This window comes from Primulina eburnea, chromosome 3 (assembly GCF_022965805.1).
Source record: "Primulina eburnea isolate SZY01 chromosome 3, ASM2296580v1, whole genome shotgun sequence".
Taxonomy (NCBI): domain Eukaryota; kingdom Viridiplantae; phylum Streptophyta; class Magnoliopsida; order Lamiales; family Gesneriaceae; genus Primulina; species Primulina eburnea.
The window spans coordinates 53513237-53531920 of record NC_133103.1 but is presented as its reverse complement, the minus strand read 5'-3'; the positions used below and the strand labels follow the sequence as shown (position 1 = coordinate 53531920).

The following is an 18684-nucleotide window of genomic DNA, read 5'->3' as shown; positions in this document are numbered from 1 at the left end:
TGACAGCCCCGTTGCCCGTCATGTTTGGCACTTTTTCGGTGCCGTTTTCCGCATTAAAATTCCCCTGACTGGGGATCTCAAGTTGTTCCTCTGCTCTTGGAAGAGGACTCTAGACTGGACTCCGGGGGGCCACGTGAAGGAATTCCTGCCCTTCATCGTTCTTTGGTTCCTCTGGACAGCTCGCAACGATGCGAAGCACCGTCACTTACCCATATCTGGGGAGACGGTCAAGCATCAGGTTTTATCCTATCTTCGTCTTGCTCACTCCGCCTCCATTGTTAAGCCCAGGCACTGGCTGGGTTCACTTCAGGTGGCGAGACAGATAGGCATTTCGGTCGGTCTTCGGCGCATGCTGAAGATGACCATTGTTCGATGGCTCAGACCTCCTCCTGGGGTCTTCAAGCTCAACATTGATGGTAGCTCGAGAGGTAACCCCGGGGAGTCTACTGTTGGAGGGGTTGCTCGTGATGCTTCGGGGCAGGTACTTTTTTCATTCAGCGAGTTCATCGGAGTCGGGACCAACATCAGGGCGGAGCTGTGGGCTGCTTGGAGAGGACTCCTTCATTGTTCTGACCTTAGCCTTTTTCCCCTTTGGATTGAGACCGATTCCCAGATTTCCATCCAGATCCTCCGTTCTCGTAGGTGTCAGTGGGCTCTTGACCTTATTGTCTCTAGGATTCGCTGTCTTATGCGGGGGCGTGCTATTCATATTTCTCATATTTACCGGGAGGGTAACTCAGTGGCGGATGCTTTAGCGACCGAGGCCCACACTTCTCGGCGATACACTTTCACGCCAGGGCCGGCTCTCCCCAGACATATCTCGATTCTTGCTCGCTCAGACCACTCTGGGCTGCCGTACTTGCGTTCCAGGTTTTCTTAAAAAAAAAAAAAAAAAAAAAAAAATCAAAATCGGCCAAAAAAAAAAAAAAAAAAAAATTGCTCTCTAGTTTCCTCTGTTTTCTCTTGTGGGTGTGTGTGTGGTTCCTCTCGCGTGCGTGCATGCGTCTGTGTGTGCGCGTTCGTTTGGGTTTGAGTGAGTGCGTCTGTGTGTGTGCGTGCGGGCATTTGCGAGTAGTCGCTTGTGTGCGTGCGTTTGGGTGTGTTTGGTCACTAGGCGTGCGTGTGTGAGCTCTTGTTCGCGTTGGTGTTCGTGTGTGTGCGAGCGTCCATGTACATGCGTGAACGCGCCCTTGTGTGCGTGTGCGTGTGAGTCCTTGTTTGCGTGGGTGTTCGTGTGAGTGCGAGCGTCCGTTTGTGTGCGTGAGCGCCCTTGTGTCAGTGAGTTGTGTGTGTGTTTGTCCCTCGGTTCATATTTGCCAGTTAGTCTTTCGGCGGGTCAGCCGCCTCAGACCTTGTCTTGTTGCTGGATTTTGAGCGTCCCCCACTAGCGGGTCCTAGACGCCAGACGCACTCGTTGAGGAGGACGGCTTTGCCTCCAGGGCGGGACCAAACGCCCATTGCCATATTCACGAGGTTTAGGAGTGTTACCCATTTGGACACATGTATGCTGGAGATTTAGATGCTTGCTTTCAGCGCATTGGCTCGCCACTGTAGCTTTCCACTTACCCGGGAGTTCTGGCGGGATCATACGCCTTCCTTGCATCAGTTTAGTCTATGATTATATATCTCATCACGGTTTTAGGTTGTCACTCTGCTTTCTCTAGGTGACCCTTTTATTTTCTGTTTGTTATTTGCGTTCTATTGATGACAGATGCGTTTATCCTTTTGAGGAGGTCTTGGTCTAGTCCCCCTTCTCACTTAGGTTTTCTTTTCTTTGTACGGACGATATTTTTATGTTTCAGTTATTTACAGGTAGGGGTCTGCCAAACCCCCCGCCACTAAGGCGGTTTTTTTTTTTTTAAAAAAAAAAAAAAAAAAACCCTAAACCCTAAACCCTAAACCCTAACCCCAACCCCTTAACCCTAAACCCCTAACCCATAAACCCTAAACCCCCCCCCGCATCCGGCGGTGTTTTCCGGAAAAAAAAAAAAAAAAAAAAAAAAAAACCCTGAACCCTTAACCCTAAACCCCAAACCCCAAAAACCCTGAACCCTATACCCTGAACCCGAAACCCTGAACCCGAAACCCGAAACCCTAAACCCCTAAACCCTAAAACCCATTTTGCCCCAAAAAATTTTCTCGGAAAAAACACACACTAAAAGGTGCGAAAACACACACTAAATTCGACACTATTCACGCCTCTCGACCGCCATGCTTCCGCCGCCGGATCCCGGCCGGCCACCACCACCACTTGAACTGCCGTCCTCCGGCGACTCTACATGCAAAATTTCAGAACATTTGGAGTCCGGAAACCCCTTCAATTTCACGTCTGAAAAAACACGATTTCCGTCCAAAATTTCGCCGGTGCCGTGTACCGCTCCTCCCGGCGCCGGACTTACATCATTGGAATCGTCTCTGATAGACGGTTCGATTGGTCCAAGCCCCACCCTCAACAAGTCCGTAAATCACCCAGAATCGACGTTCAAAGTGACGCCGTCACTGTTCCTCCCATCGCCGGAATTCCTTGCTTCGATTCCGGCCGACTCCGACCACGGTTGTAAAAATGGGCTCCCGATCTTGAATGCCCACTCAGAGACGAAGCCAATGCCACCGGAATCAGCCCCAACGGTGTTCTCCTCCGGTCGCAATTTCAGATCTACGCCGGGAGTTTCAGATGTGCAGTTTCCGTCCATTTCAATCTCGAATTCCGGCGTCGTCCCGGCGAATTTGTTCAATTCCACCTACGATCCTCTTCGTCCAGACATGGGTAAAATTTCCCTACCTTCAATTTCTGCAAAATCCATCGGAGGTGAAAACGCCCAAATTTCGATTTCATCTCAATTTCCGGCTACTGTTCACTCCGGTTTGATCCCTCCGCCGTCCGGTTCTGCTCCGGTTGGTACCGGTTCTGTGTTCTTCTCGCCGGCGCCGTTCTATGGTGGTATCTCGACCGGAAAGTCAACGGTCAACAGTCAACGGTCAATGGTCAATGGTCAACGGTCTGCGGTCAACAGTCAACGGTCAAACCCGAGATCGCCGAATGTTTCTCCGGTTAATCTAGGTACTTCTTCGGGTTTTTCTGGCCCCACTGCTACTATTACACCACCACTGTCTTTTCGCGATGTTTTGGCCCCGTCGTCCTCTCGGACGACAAAGAACAGTTTCGAGGATGTTCTTGGGTCAATAAATGAAATGCCTGCGCCGTCTTTCAAGGACGGTAAGCCGGGCATTCACTTCTCGGATGAGATCATCTCATCTTTATTTGCACCTTTTAAGTTTGCTTTGATCGGTAAAATTTCTGGCAATCGATCGATTGTGCCCAATCATGCCATATCTACGGCTTTTGCCAATTTCGGGTTTGCACGACCGTATACCTTGAAATTCTTGCCACGGGGATTTCTTGTGATTGTTCTTTCTTGTGAGGAGGACTATGCCCGTCTCTGGACTAGGGGCAGTCTGTTTATGGGACCTCTCGGGATCCGTTTTCTCCAAATGGACCCCGGAATTCAATCTACAGGAAGAATCTCCCATCGCCCCTTGTTTGGGTGCGTCTTCCCGGGTTTGCCCATTCACCTGTTTAACAAGAAAAGTCTTTTTGCCCTTGCTAAGATTTTGGGCAACCCGGTGAAAATGGATGACTTTACTGCTGACTCCTCTCGGAGTCGCTTTTGCTCGAGTCTGTGTGGAGTTGAATGTGTTGGAACCACCCTGTTCAAGCAAATTTGGGTGGGCTGGGGTGATCATACCCAGGAGATTGATGTTGTTTATGAGAAAATACCCTGGGTATTGCTTGGATTGCAAGATGTTGGGTCCATTCGACCGACGTTTGCTATTCTCATGGTAAAATCCTAAACCTGCTCGATCCAGCCTGCTGATCGAGAGCCTCCTCAGCCAGAGGCGCCCTCCTGCTCAGGCACCTCCTGAGGGTGCAGCCTCTGTCATTGTCCCGGGACCACAGCCCCAGCTTCATGTCAATGGCCATGGTCCCCGACGTAGACAGAGACGGAGGCCTGTTCGTCAGGCTCTCCCGAGGGATGATCCCTCTTGCTTCGAACTCTTTGGAGTTCTTTCCCATTTGCAGGAGACAGAGGTAGGCTCTGAGGAGCTTGGATTAGGTGTTCCTGATCCCTCTGTCGGTTTGAGTTCTCATCAGGAGGCCCCTATTTCTGACCGCCCTGAGGTCACGGTGGCTGAGGACGATGAGAGTGTTCCTTTTGTCGGACTGCGTGGATGACCTTGGATCTCCACGCCCGGATGTGGTGACTGTGTTTGTCCCCCGGAGGTTTGTATTGAAAATCATAGCAGTCACTCGGTCCCATCCTTTCCTGCATCTCCCTGCTGATGCCACTTCTATGCTGGACGAGTTGATTGCTCGACAGGGACCCCCTATTCTTGAGATGATCCCCAGTCACATGTCGGCTGATGATCCTGATCAGGATTTTGATCGACATTCTGTGTCTGGAGTTAGCTGTGGGTCTGAGTGTAGTATTCTGGACACTGACATGTCCAATCCCAGAAAAAGACCTCAGGATGATGGTCGGCGATCGCGTAAAAAGCGATCTGGATCCTTCTTCCACCCGTTCCCCATGAATTGCTTAATCTGGAATATCCGGGGACTTCGAGGATCGGAGTCCCAGCAGAGGCTTCATGCCTTTGTGAAGGAGAAACAGATTAAGGTTTTGGCTATTTTGGAGCCCATGATTGATCTGGATCCGAGATTCATGACTCGCCGTTTGGGGTTTTCTGGAGTCATCTCTAATCTCTCCGATCATATCTGGGTATTTTTTGCTGCTGATGTGAGGGCGGAGTGTGTTTTTGATCATGCTCAGTTCCTTCACATCAGAGTCTCTGCCTCTTTCCTTACCGACAGAGATATTTTGTTCTTTTGTCTATGCTAGATGTGATTATGTTCAGCGTAGGGATCTTTGGGCTTCTTTGCTTTTGGTTAAGCCTGTTTTGGGTCCCTGGCTGGTTGGGGGCGACTTTAATGTCGTCAGGGATGCGTCTGAGTGCTTGGGCTCCCGTGGTGGTAGGATGCTACCCATGGAGGAGTTCAACACTTTTATTCTTGATTCTGGCCTGATCGATGCTGGTTTTGAGGGGTCTTCGTTCACTTGGACGAATAAGACCATTTGGAAGCGGTTGGACAGGGTCTTGGTTTCTGTTGATTGGGGAGATCATTTCAACTTGATTCGGGTTGAACATCTCGCTCGTACTGTCTCGGATCACTGTCCGCTTTTGGTTACCGCTCCTGTTTTTGCCCGTGGGCCGAGCTCGTTTCGCTTCCAGCGAATGTGGGTTAGGCACCATGGTTTTTTGCAGACTGTGAGGCTTAATTGGAATCTGCCATTGCAGTCTGAGCGGCATGCCTCGGCTTTTTGCCAAGATGAAGCGTCTCAAGCATCACCTCCGGTGGTGGAATCGGGATGTTTTTGGTAACATCTTTGATAGACTCACTGAGGCTGAGAGGGCTGTTCGTTCAGCCTGAGGACTGTCTGTGAGGCCGACCCTTCTGACGCGAATTGGACTTTGCCTGTCCGATCGCAATGAGGATCTGGCCTGTATCACCGCCATGGAGGCGGATTTTTGGAAACAGAAAGCGGCTTGTCATTGGCTTGAGGATGGTGAGCGGAACACCAAACTCTTCCATAACTATGGTGAGGAAAAAGCGTGTGGCGAATAAGATTTTCCGCATTTGGGAGAATGGGGTTTGCCTGACATCTCAGGATTTGATTCAGCAGTCGGGAGCCTTGTTTTTCCAGGATCTTCTTACCGGGGAGCCCTCTGCGATCGATTGCCCTGATTTTTCGGATTTTCTCTCGGTCATCTCTGCTGTGGATAATGATGGTATTGCTGCGATTCCCTCTTTGGAGGAGGTCCGCGCGACTGTCTTCTCCTATCCACCCTGATACCGTTGCTGGCCCTGATGGCTTCTCTTCGGCGTTCTTTCAGCATTGCTGGGAGATTGTCCATCAGGATGTTTTTGGTACTGTTCTTGATTTTTTCCAGGGTTCTCCTATGCCTCAGGGCTTTACCGCCACCACGATCACTCTGATTCCCAAAGTCGAGGGTGCACGAGCTTGGTCGGACTTCCGTCCGATCAGTCTGTGCAATGTCACGAACAAAATCATCTCGAAGCTGTTGTACTCTCGGTTGAGGGATGTGGTGGAGAGACTTGTTTCCCCGAATCAGAGTGGCTTCGTTCCGGGTCGGATGATCTCTGATAATATTCTCCTTGCCCAGGAGCTCACTCACAGCATTACTCTCCCCACTCGTGGTGGTAATGTCATCTTGAAGTTGGATATGGCCAAGGCCTATGATAGAGTCCAGTGGCATTTCCTCTTTGACGTTTTGAGACATTTTGGTTTTTCCGAGCGTGTTGTGGCTTTGGTCTCGGCCTGTATTTCTCATTGTCATTTCTCCTGTGAACATTAATGGATCTCTATCGGGGTTTTTTGGTTCCACCAGAGGCCTCCGGCAGGGTGATCCATTGTCTCCCCTTCTCTTCATTTTGGGGGCGGAATATCTTTCTCGTGGCCTTGACCGCCTCTACCTGCAGCATCCTGCGCTGAGGTACCGTTCTGATTGTGATTTTTTGATTTCCCATCTGGCTTATGCTGATGACGTCATTATTTTTGCCAGTGGTGGGTCTCGTGGTATGCAGCGCCTTGTCGATTTTCTGCATCACTACGAGAACTGTTCGGGCCAGCGTGTGAATGCTGCCAAGAGTTCTTTGATTTTGCCTCCGAGGTGCTCTGGGCGCCTCCGCTCCCGGCTTTTGCGCATCACCGGTTTCGCCGAGGGTCATCTGCCCCTCAAGTACCTCGGAGTTCCCCATTATCGGGGTAATCGCACGTGCTCCCTTTTTGAGCCCCTCCTACAGTCTGTTCGTAGGAAGTTAGAGGGTTGGGAGATTCGGACCCTCTCCCCGGGTAGCCGCATGACCCTGATACGTAGCGTGCTCCTCTCCATGCCGATTTATCTGTTTCAGGTGGTTCAGCCACCTCTGGCTGTCATGGAGAAGCTTGAGCGGGTGTTTAATGCCTTCCTCTGGGGGTCGAGGCCCTTGGAAAGGAATTGGCACTGGGCCAGGTGGTCCCGGGCTTGCCTCCCCGTGCTTGAGGGGGGCCTTGGATTCCGCAGATTGAAAGATCTCGTGGAATGTTTTTCTATAAAATTATGGTTCAGATTTCGGCAGGGCTCCTCTCTATGGGCGAGATTCCTTTTCCGGAAGTATTGCCGGCTGGATGCTCCTGCCTGTGTCCCCGCCCGTGGTTCTATATCCCCCATTTGGCGACGTCTCCTTAGGATCCGCCCTCGTGCGGAGCCTGGCATTCGCTGGCGTGTTGGTCTTGGAGATGTTTCCTTTTGGGATGACACTTGGTTTGGGGACGTTCCTTTGTCCTCCCGGTATGTGGTCCATGGGGGCCGTGATGTTCGGGTCTCTCATTTTCTGTCTGAGGGGTCCTGGGATTTTGATCGCCTTTGTGCGGTTGTTGCTCCTTCGGTTGCCGAGGCGATTGTTTTGATTCCTGTTCTTTCGGGAGACCCTGATCTGGCACGATGGATCCATAGCTCCGATGGTGCTTTCTCCGTGAGATCTGCTTGGGAGCTGATCCGTCAGCGTGCTCCGTCTTCTGATATATTCCGTCAGTGTTGGGGGAGTTGGTTGAGGCCTACCATGTCGTTCTTCCTCTGGAGATTCTGGCATCAGTGGCTCCCAGTTGATGAGGTGCTCCAGCGCCGGGGTTTTGCGTTAGCCTCGAGATGTCAGTGTTGTGATATGTCTGAGACATTCACACACATATTCATTCGCAGCCCGGTTGCTCGGTCTGTCTGGCACTTCTTTGGCGCCGTGTTTCGGGTTCATATTCCCGACACTGAGGATTTCAGTTTGTTCCTCAGTGCGTGGAAGAGAGCTTTGGTCTAGTCCCGGGGGGGCCATGTGCGGGAGTTTCTCCCCTGCATAGTTCTGTGGTGCCTCTGGACTGCGCGGAACGATGCTAAGCACCGTCATCTCCCTGTTTCTGGGGAGACGGTGAAGTACCAGATTTTGTCTTACCTGCGTCTCGCCCACTCTGCGCGTACTGTCAAGCCCAGACATTGGCTGGTTGTGTTTCATGTGGCGAGATCAATGGGTATTTCGGTTGCTCTCCACAGATTACATAGGACGGCGATTGTTCGCTGGCTGCGACCGCCGTCCGGGTGCTTCAAGCTTAATGTGGATGGGAGCTCGCGTGGTTTATCTGGGGACTCCTGCTGCTGGTGGCGTTGTTCGGGATGATTCCGGGAGGGTTGTGCTCTCATTCAGCGAGTTCATTGGAGCTGGGTCTTCTCTCCGGGCTGAGCTTTGGGCGGTTTGGAGGGGTCTTCTCCTTTGTTCGATCATTCTTTTTTCCTCTATGGATTGAGCTTGATTCTCTGACTTCTATTCAGCTCATTCGTTCCCGTCGATGTTGCTGGGGTCTTGATCACATTGTTTCCAGGATTCTGGTCCTTTTGAGGGGGCGGTCTGTTCATATTTTGCATATATTCCGGGAGGGTAATTCGGTGGCGGATGCTTTGGCGGCGAGGGCCCATGACCTTAGGCACTTTACCTTAGAGTTAGGTCCTTCCCTACCTAGGCACATTTCCATACTTGCTCGCTCGGATACCTCCGGGCTTCCCTACCTGAGATATAGATGTTCTTAGCTGTTTGCAGCCCTTCCCTTCTCTTGGATCCATTTCTTTTGCCTCTCTATATGTATATGTATATTTTTTCTTTGCAGGTACTGTTAGTTAGGGGGTTTCTCTTTTCCCCTGTTCTGCCAGACTGGTGTGAGTGGGCTCAGACACTCGCACACTACATGTTTGGTCTCCTCGGGATTAGGTGGGCTCTTGCACTCTCCCTATTGGTGCTTTTCTTTGGCCCTCTCATATTCCCTGGAGCGCTATTTCTGTTTGTGCTTCTCTTGGGTCCATTCCTGGACCCCGGCGGGCGTTACTGCAGGCTTCTCCTTGCCCGACGACTTCGCTCTTTTACTGCCGACTGTTATGGATGGCTCTGGTGATCTTTTCATGGGTTTCATTTCCGGGATCTCCTTCATGTTGGGGCTTCGTAGGTATATACTTTGTGCGGGAATTGGGGCTCTGGATGTTCTCTATTGTTGTTTCTTTTATTCGTCACAGTGTGGATTCATGATTTTCCTGGCCATTTGATTTATGAGCTTGCCGTCGCATTCTCTTCTTGGTCTGGGACTTCATGATTTGAGCTGGATTCGGTCTATTTGGTGCTTCGACTGTTATGATTGGACTTCAGCTGATACTCTCTTCATGGGATCCGCACAGTTGATCGTACAGTATCATTTGACTTTTCAGTTTGTATTACATTGCGCATGCTCGATATGGTTCATGTGGTCTTTTGCACCTACTTTTGAGCTGGATCATTACTGTTTACATATGTTTCGATTTGTTTTCATGTTTCTAGCGCTGCCCTTAGGTGTTCTGTTTTATTATGCATCTCACTTAGGGATTTGCTTTTGGCTCGTGTATTTGCCCCCCTAGGTCTTTGTTTTTTATGTTCTGTATGACTAGCCTTTAGAGAGCTTTGGTTTCATCCTCCTCTCTTAAGGTGTTATCTTGTATTGTTGTTTTGATGGTAAAAAAAAAAAAAAACCCTAAACCCTAAACCCTCAACCCTCAACCCTCAACCCGGAACCCGGAACCCGGAACCCGGAACCCTGAACCCTGAACCCTGAACCCTAAACCCTAAACCCTCAACCCTAAACCCGGAACCCGGAACCCGGAACCCTAACCCCTTAACCCCTAAACCCCTAAACCCTAAACCCCAACCCTAAACCCTAAACCCTAAACCCTAAACCCTATTACTATTTATTCCAGCTTTTATTCCCGAGTTCAATTCTCGGAATGCCCCTCTGTTTTCGGCTGCTTCTTGTTCTACTGATTCTAGCCCTAGGCCCCCAAAAAATTTTCTCTGTAAAAACACACACTAAAAGGTGCGAAAAAACACACTAAATTCGTCACTATTCACGCCCACTTGCCTCCATGCTTCCGCCGCCGGATCCCGGCCGGCCACCACCCACAATCGAACCGCCTTCACCTGCCGACCAACATAATCAAATATCAACTCCATCGGAAAACGTTTGCCCCGTCAATTTCATGCCAGAAAATACGCTAATTCCGGCCAAAAATTCGTCTCCGGCGAAGGCAACCCCGTTTTTTACAAATGAGGTACCGTTGGATTCGTCTCCTCAAGGCGAATCTACTGTAAAAATTTCAAGCCATTCGGAGTTGATTTGCCCTCCCGATTCTACAGTTCAAGTCTCGCCTGTACTGTTCACTGCGCAGGCGGAGGGTATTTCGTCGATTCCGGCCGACTCCCGCCGTTCCAGCTGCAATCAAGCCCCGATTCGCACTACCCACTCTGAGTCGCACAAAACGCCCCAAGTCCCAACCCCAATACCGGCCGTGTCCGGCCTTAATTTCAGATCTAATGCTGCGCCACCCACTGCGCCAACGCCGCCGGCTTTCAATTCAAATTACTCCGGTGGCTCTCCTCCGTTTTTCAATTCATTTTCACACATGACTCACAATTTCATGGGTAACATTTCTGTGTCCTCAATTTCGGATTGAGTGCCCCGATCGAAAACGCCCAATACCCACCCCTCCATCCGAGTTCGTCACCGAGTCAAGGCCGATTCACCTCTGATTTGACCGAGTCTCCTGGTCACATGCCCCAATTCGTCTTCTCCTCCACCTCGCCGGCCCACGGCTGTGCTCCGATAGTCCCCTGCCGAGTCAACCCAGCCACTCGACCGAGTCAACCCGCCCTGGTCAACTCAGCCCTTAACTCGGCAGCTATGCCCCCAGGTACGAGCCATTCTACTCCTACTGTATCTTTTCGTGATGCTTTGACTCCCCCTTCACCTAGATCCAGGAAAAAAAGTTTCGAGGATATCCGTCACTCGATGGTATATCTTCCGGAACCATCTCTTTTAAATGGCAAATTAGGAATCAAATTCCCGGACCAATTTATCTCTGATTTAATTGAGCCTTTTAAATTTGCATTGGTGGGGAAAATTTCTGGTAATCGATCTCTTGTCACCAATGCTCATATAACTTCAGCTTTCTCCAAAACGGGTTTCACCAGGGATTATAAGTTGAACTTTCTGCCCAAGGGCTTCTTAATAATAACACTTTCTTGTGAATCAGACTATGCGCTCCTTTGGTCTAAGAGTGTGATGTTGGTGGGACCTCTCGGCATACGCTTTTCCAAATGGACGCCTGAGTTCAGACTTCAGGCCGAATCACCTATTGCCCCAGTCTGGGTTCGTTTTCCTGAATTACCCTTACACCTCTACAATAAAAAGAGCCTCTATGCACTTGCCAAACTGGTGGGGAACCCGATTAAGATAGATGACTTCACTGCTGAGGTGTCTCGTGGTGCCTTTGCCCGTGTTTGTGTGGAACTCAATGTCCTAGAACCCCGTAGGGACCAAATTTGGGTTGGATGGGGCGACTTCTCGCAAGAAATTAATGTGGTTTATGAAAGAATCCCAGCTTACTGTACAGATTGCAAGATGTTAGGACACTCCTCGAGCGTTTGTTACTCCAATGGGAAGAACCCCAAGCCGGCTCGTCCCAAGCCTTTCCCCACTGAGTCTCCTTCGGCCCATTTCCCCTCTCATACTAATCATATGCCGTCTGATGGCCTCCTCCCCACCCAACACGCCTCTCCTTTGAACCCCCAGCCCCAAGCGGGTGCTGCTATTTGGGGCCCTCGTCGCAGGAACAGGCGGCCGGCCCATCCTGGCCCTAATATCAAAGCTCCCACTCACTCCAATGCCTTCGAAGTTCTTCGGAACCTAGAAGAGGATGGGCCTTCTGCACCCACCCCCCAGATTCAGGTCCCTCCTATACCCGCTCTGGCCTCTCCTGATCTGGACCCGCACGTCATTGTGGCTTCCTCTGCTTCCCCGCTCACTACTGTCGGTGAGCCTCATCTTGTCGGTCATACACAGCCATCCCTCTCGGTTAAATGTGCCCCTCTAGCTCTTCAACGGGCCAAGGAGGTGGAGGAGGAGGATGCTGCTCACTATGTCGACTGTGTGGAGGATCTTGGTTCCCCGCACCCCCTCCCTCTTGATCCTGCGACTGTCCCTGGCCTTTGTGTGGCCAATCACAGTAGTCATTCGGTCCCTACTGTCTCCATCACTGACCCGCGAGCTCTCTTTAATCCTAATTCCCCTCCGGAGGTCTCTTCCCAGTCGTTAGCGGAGCTTGTCCGTAGCCAGGGTGCCCCCCATTCTGATCCCCATTCTTTCATTTCCCCCTCGATTGGGGATGACTCGCTCTTTCATGGCCGTCGAGCTGAATCCTGTGATGGGACTGACCTTGACGGTGAGATCCGGGACACTGATATGTCCCAAGTTAATAAGCGCCTCACTGATTCGGGTGACTTCCAACCGAAAAAGAACAGGCGCAGAGCCAGGTCCCCTCGGCGTCGGACGAGGTCCCCCTCTGCTTGTTCCCCATGAATTGTCTCATTTGGAACATCAGGGGTCTCCGGAACACGAAATCTGAACAGAGGCTTCATGCCTTAATTCAGCTTAAGCGTGTTCAGATCCTAGCCATTCTTGAACCTATGTCTGTCCTTGACCCTAGTTCCATGACTAGGCGATTAGGCTTTCACGGTGTTGTCTCTAATGTTTCTAATCAGATTTGGGTCTTCTTCTCCGAGGGTGTGACGGTCGAGCTCGTGGTTGACCATGAGCAATTCCTCCACCTCAAACTTTCTGCCCCTTTTCTTCCTTCTGATGTATTTTGCTCCTTCGTTTATGCTAAGTGCGACTACATTGAGCGGCGCCACCTTTGGGATTCTTTCATCCAAGTGAAGCCCGCTAGTGGTCCCTGGCTCGTGGGAGGCGATTTCAATGTCGGTCGGGAGTCCTCGGAGTGTCTTGGCTCCTCCGGTGGACGACTCCTCCCCATGGATGAGTTTAATTCCTTTATCCTTGACTCTGGTCTCATCGACGCTGGTTTTGAAGGCTCCTCGTTCACTTGGACCAACAAAACCATTTGGAAGCGTCTGGATAGAGTCCTTGTCTCTGCGGGTTGGTGTGATCTCTTTCACTCTATCAGAGTGGAACACCTCCCCCGTTCTGTCTCTGATCACAGTCCTCTGTTCGTGTCTGCCCACCCTCTGTCCCGTGGCCCCTGTTCCTTTCGTTTCCAGAGTATGTGGACCCGGCACCATGGGTTCCTTCAGACAGTTAGGCTTAACTGGAACCTGCCCTGTCATGGGGCAGGCATGCCCCGGTTATTTGCCAAACTGAAGCGCCTCAAGAATCACCTCAAGTGGTGGAATCGAGATGTCTTTGGGAATATCTTTGATAACATCATTCAGGCCGAGAAAGCGGTCAAATTAGCTGAGGCTGCTTGTGAGACTAATCCCTCCACCCTACACTGGTCCCGGCTTTCTGAATGTAATGCTCAGCTTGCCGAAACCATAGCAATGGAGGAAGACTTCTGGAAACAAAAAGCTGCTTGCAAGTGGCTTGAGGATGGTGAGAGAAACACCAAACTCTTCCACAATATGGTTAAGAAGAAGCGTGTCACGAATAAAATCTTTCGTATCTGGGACAATGGGACTTGTCTCACTTCCCCAGCCCTCATCCAGCAATCGGGGGCTGCTTTCTTCGAGAACCTGCTTACTGGGGACCCCTCAGCTTGGGATCGCCCGGTCTTTCATGACTTTTCTCCGGTCATTTCTGATCTAGAGAACAACTGTCTCGTTGCCCTCCCCACTCTTGAGGAGGTTAGAGCCACTGTTTTCTCCATTCATCGAGATAGTGCGGCGGGCCCTGATGGGTATTCTTCTGCCTTCTTCCAGCATTGTTGGGAGATCATCCACCAGGATGTTTTTGCTGCTGTCCGGGATTTCTTCGGCGGCTCCCCTATGCCGCAATCCTTCACTGCCACCACCATCACCCTGATCCCAAAGGTTGAGGGCGCTCAGGCTTGGACGGACTTCCGCCCTATTAGCCTCTGCAACGTCACCAATAAGATCATTTCTAAACTTCTCTACTCGCGTCTGTCGAAGGTGGTGGGAAAACTTATTGCCCCGAACCAGAGCGGGTTTGTGCCGGGGAGAGTCATCTCTGACAATATCCTCCTAGCTCATGAGCTCACGCATAGCCTAGGTCTACCCTCTCGCGGGGGTAATGTCATCCTCAAATTGGACATGGCTAAGGCGTACGATCGGGTGCAGTGGCCTTTCCTCCTTTCTGTCCTCCGACATCTTGGCTTTTCGGAACCTGTGGTGTCTCTTGTCTCTGCTTGCATCTCTCATTGCAAATTTTCCGTCAACATCAATGGTACCCCGGCTGGTTTCTTTGCCTCCACGCGGGGTCTTCGACAGGGCGATCCTCTGTCCCCTCTCCTCTTCATCATTGGGGCTGAGTATCTTTCTCGAGGCCTGAACTCCCTTTTCCTTCGTCATCCGAGCCTTAAGTTCCGCTCCGGCTGCGACATACTCATCTCCCACCTGGCCTATGCTGATGATATCATTATCTTTGCCAACGGTGGGGCCCGCGGGATGCGTTGCATCAAAGAGTTTCTTTGGCACTACGAAAACTGCTCTGGCCAGCTGGTCAATGTAGCTAAGAGTGCGATCATCCTTCCACCCAGATCTCCTGAGCGCCTCCGCACACGCTTACTGCGTATCACTGGCTTTGCGGAAGGGCAGCTCCCTCTGAAGTATCTTGGAGTCCCTCTCTTCCGGGGGAACCGCAAGTCCACCCTCTTCGAGCCTCTTCTGATGGCCGTCAGGAAAAAACTCGAAGGGTGGGAGTCCCGCACCCTCTCTCCGGGTAGTCGTTTGACCTTGCTCCGCAGTGTTCTACTCTCTATGCCGATCTACCTTTTTCAGGTCATCCAGCCCCCCCTAGCAGTTATCGAAAAGCTTGAGCTGATTTTTAATGGTTTTCTTTGGGGTTCCCGCTCTCTCGAGAAAAAGTGGCATTGGGCACGTTGGTCTCGTGCTTGTCTTCCTACTCAGGAAGGAGGCCTTGGGTTTCGCAGGCTGAAAGACCTGGTTGACAGCTTCTCGGTCAAACTGTGGTTCCGGTTCAGACAGGGCGCCTCTCTTTGGGCGCGTTTCCTCCTGCAGAAATATTGTCGTCTTGACCATCCTGCTTCCGTCCCCCTTCGTGGCTCCGTTTCTCCCACGTGGCATCGCCTTCTTAAGATCCGGGCTCGTGCCGAGCCCGGCATTCGTTGGCGAGTCGGTTCTGGAGATGTCTCTTTTTGGGATGATATTTGGTTTGGGGATACCCCTTTATCTGACCAGAGTGTGGTTTGGGGGCCTCGTGCCGCCCGTGTTTCTAGTTTTCTTTCGGAGGGTTCCTGGGACTTCGATAGCCTCTGCTCTATCGTTCCCCCCTCCATTGCTACGGAGATCACCCTGATCCCCGTTACTGCTGGGGAGTCAGACGTGGCGCGCTGGACTCATAGTGCTGATGGTGTCTTCTCGTTGAAATCGGCCTGGGAGCTGATTCGAACGAGAGCACCTGTTTCTGACATTTTCACCCCTTTCTGGGGGAGGTGTCTTCGTCCTACCATCTCTTTCTTCCTTTGGAGGCTTTGGCATCGGTGGCTTCCGGTGGATGAGGTCCTCCAATCGTGCGGCATTTCCCTTGGGTCGAAATGTCAATGTTGCGCCATGCCGGAGACTTTCTGTCACATTTTCCTTGATGGTCCCGTTGCCCGCTCTGTGTGGCACTTCTTTGGGGCAGTTTTCCGGGTCCAGATACCCCATACCTCTGATTTCTTACTCTTCCTCAGCTCCTGGAAGAGGAATTTGGCTTGGACGCCAGGGGGCCATATGAAGGAATTTCTCCCCTTCATGATCTTGTGGTTCCTTTGGACTGCGCGTAATGATGCCAAACACCGTCGTAGGCCCATCTCTGGGGAGACGGTCAAACATCAAATCCTCTCTTATATTCGTCTCGCTCACTCGGCCTCCCTCGTCAAGCCTAAACTCTGGTTGGGCTTTTCTCAGGCGGCTGGGTTGCTTGGAGTGTCCGTCATTCTTCGGCCTGTCCTGAAGATGACGATTGTTCGCTGGCTTAGACCCCCTCCCGGGGTCTACAAGCTCAATGTTGATGGGAGCTCGAGAGGTAGCCCGGGTGATTCTTCTGTTGGCGGGGTTGTTCGGGACTCGTCGGGCCGTGTTGTCTTGTCTTTCAGCGAGTTCATCGGAGTTGGGACCAATGTTCGGGCGGAGCTGTGGGCGGTGTGGAGAGGTCTTCTACTCTGTTCTGACCTTAGCCTTTTTCCACTTTGGATCGAGACCGACTCCTTGATATCTATTCAGATCATCCGTTCTCGTCAGTGTCAGTGGCGTTTTGACCATATTGTTTCCCGTATCCACGGCCTGTTGAGAGGGCGTTCAGTTCATCTGACTCACATTTATCGGGAGGGTAACTCGGTTGCGGATGCTCTAGCGACGGTTGCCCACTCGCTTCGACGGTACAGCGTAGAGTTCAGTTCTTTCCTGCCTCGTCATATTTCGATGCTTGCCCGTTCAGACTCTACCGGGCTCCCGTACCTCAGATCGAGGTCCTCTTTTTGAAAAAAAAAAAAAAAAAAAACGGAAAAAAAAAAAAATCCGGAAAAAAAAAAAAAAAAAAAAATTCCGGGTAAAAAAAAAAAAAAAAAAACCCGGAAAAAAAAAAAAAAAAAATTCGGGTATTATTTTTGTTTTTTTCTTTGCTTTGCTCTCCTTTTTGTTGTCTTCCCCTTTGTTATTTAGTTTGTGTTCCTCTCTTAGTGTGCGTGTGTTAGAGGCCCCGCGTGCGTGCGTGCGTGTTGGTGTTCTCGGGTTGTGTGTGTGAGTGCGTGGGTGCGTGCGTGTGTTTCTCTTCCCCCGTTCCCCGCGTGCGTGCGTGCGTGTTGTTGTTCTCGGGTTGTGTGTGTGAGTGCGTGGGTGCGTGCGTGTGTTTCTCTACCCCCGTTCCCCGCGTGCGTGCGTTTGGTTTGTTCTACTCGGTGCTGTTTGATGGCCCTCTTGCGCCAGCCGTGCTCTTGGAGCTTGCTGTTCCACCCAGGCGGGTTCAGACGCTCCCTTCATTCGCTATGGATTCTCGGTGTCTCATCCATCTGCCCCACTTGGTTCTTGGTCTTTGGACTCTTGCTTGCGGCCTTTTTCCTCGGCCGTTTTTGTGAATACGCTTCCCCAGGAGTCTTGACGTGTTCCGAAGTCCACCCTGATTTCGTGGATTTGGCACTGGACAGCTCTTTCATCTGCTTGCTCGACAGTCCTGTGTCCCTACTAGGCTTTACTATGCTCTCATGGATTTGGTCCCGTTCAGCCATTCAGGGCCTGCTGTCTCTTTTCTCCGTTAGATGCTATCGTTTTATTTGCTTTCTTTTATTCTGGTTTCGCCTATGTCTTTAGTGCTTAGCTGATTGAGGAGGTCTTGGGCTAGTACCCCTCCTCACCTAGGTTTTAATTTTGTTGTACGGACATCTTTTACTACTTTATTTATATACAGGTTGGGGTCCGCCTAACCCCCCGCCACTCTGGCGGTGTTTTATCCAAAAAAAAAAAAAAAAAAACCCTAAACCCTAAACCCTAAACCCTAAACCCTAAAACCCGAAACCCTAAACCCTAAACCCTAAACCTAAACCAAACCAAATCATTTTGCCCCTAAAAAATTTTCTCTGAAAAAACACACAGTAAAACGTGAGAAAAAACACACTAAAACCGTCACTATTCACGCCCTACCTGCCGCCATGCCTCCGCCGCCGGATCCTGGCCGGCGAACCACCCCACCTGAACCGCCTCCTCACGGCGACCACTCTGTCCAAGTTTCAGTCCAATCGGAGTCCGGTAACCCCTCCGATTTTCCGATCGAAAATACGCCGCTTTTTGTTTCAATTTCGTCGCCGGCGAACACTGCTCCTCCCGGCGCCGGCTGTACTTCCCCTGACTCGGAATTTCCTCAGCTTTCCAATGGTACCCTTGCGCGATCGGTTCTTGTACCACAGCCACCGGAATCTGCATTTTCTTCCTCGCCCACACTGTTCATCGCGCCACCGTCTGGTTTTCTTCAGATTCCGGCGACCTCAGGTAACCTCTTTGCAAATGGAACCCCGATCTTGAATCCCCTCTCCCAGACGATCATTTCGCCTCTGGTATCAGCCCCAACGCCGTTCGCTTGCGACGGCAATTTCAGATCTACGATTTTCAGTCATTGTTCACCGTCTGCGACCGCTTCTTCGCTCAATTACTCCGGCGTCGCTTCTCCTTTCCTTAATTCGTCCATGGCGTTTACTCCCCATGTCATGGGTAACATTTCCATCCCTTCAATTTCTGGAAATAGCTTGGCAATCGGAAATGCCCAAATTCCGATTTCATCTCCTTTTCCGGCGACTGTTCTTCCCGATTTCTCCCCTCCGCCGCCCGGTTCTGCTGGAATGGTCACCGGTTTCAAGTTCTCCGCTGCGTCGCCAGTTCACGGTGGTACTCCGGCAGTTAACTCGCCAGTCAACTCGGGCGAGTCACTCGGTCAACTCAATGGAGTCAACTCTGCAGTCAACTCTCCTGTTCCACCGGCCAGTTCAGGTATGAATTCTGTGGCTTCTTTTCCTGTGTCTTTTCGTGATGTTTTATCACCACCT

The 18684-nt window shown here is 51.2% G+C and overlaps 2 protein-coding genes across 2 annotated transcripts; both read left to right on the top strand.

Moving 5' to 3' along the window:
- Window positions 1-5546: 5546 nt before the first annotated feature.
- Window positions 5547-9050, top strand: LOC140827490 (uncharacterized). Its single transcript, XM_073190164.1, has 5 exons — window positions 5547-5876; window positions 6010-6329; window positions 6469-7904; window positions 8161-8357; window positions 8769-9050. The coding sequence occupies exons 1-5, from the start codon at window positions 5547-5549 to the stop codon at window positions 9048-9050; spliced, it is 2565 nt and encodes an 854-aa protein (XP_073046265.1).
- A 1680-nt stretch (window positions 9051-10730) lies between these two features.
- LOC140827489 (uncharacterized) lies at window positions 10731-17465 on the top strand. Its single transcript, XM_073190163.1, has 4 exons — window positions 10731-12490; window positions 12559-16530; window positions 17078-17222; window positions 17337-17465. The coding sequence occupies exons 1-4, from the start codon at window positions 10731-10733 to the stop codon at window positions 17463-17465; spliced, it is 6006 nt and encodes a 2001-aa protein (XP_073046264.1).
- The last annotated feature ends 1219 nt before the right edge of the window (window positions 17466-18684 follow it).

Coding starts and splice junctions, on each gene's coding strand:
- LOC140827490 (XM_073190164.1), top strand. CDS start 5,547: ATGAGGATCTGGCCTGTATCACCGCCATGGAGGCGGATTTTTGGAAAC. Junction 7,905..8,160: donor GGATTTCAGTTTGTTCCTCA/GTGCGTGGAAGA, acceptor TGCTCTCCACAG/ATTACATAGGACGGCGATTG. Junction 8,358..8,768: donor TCCGGGCTGAGCTTTGGGCG/GTTTGGAGGGGT, acceptor TTTTCTTTGCAG/GTACTGTTAGTTAGGGGGTT.
- LOC140827489 (XM_073190163.1), top strand. CDS start 10,731: ATGCCCCAATTCGTCTTCTCCTCCACCTCGCCGGCCCACGGCTGTGCT. Junction 12,491..12,558: donor AAGAACAGGCGCAGAGCCAG/GTCCCCTCGGCG, acceptor TTGGAACATCAG/GGGTCTCCGGAACACGAAAT. Junction 17,223..17,336: donor CTTTTTCCTCGGCCGTTTTT/GTGAATACGCTT, acceptor TGTCCCTACTAG/GCTTTACTATGCTCTCATGG.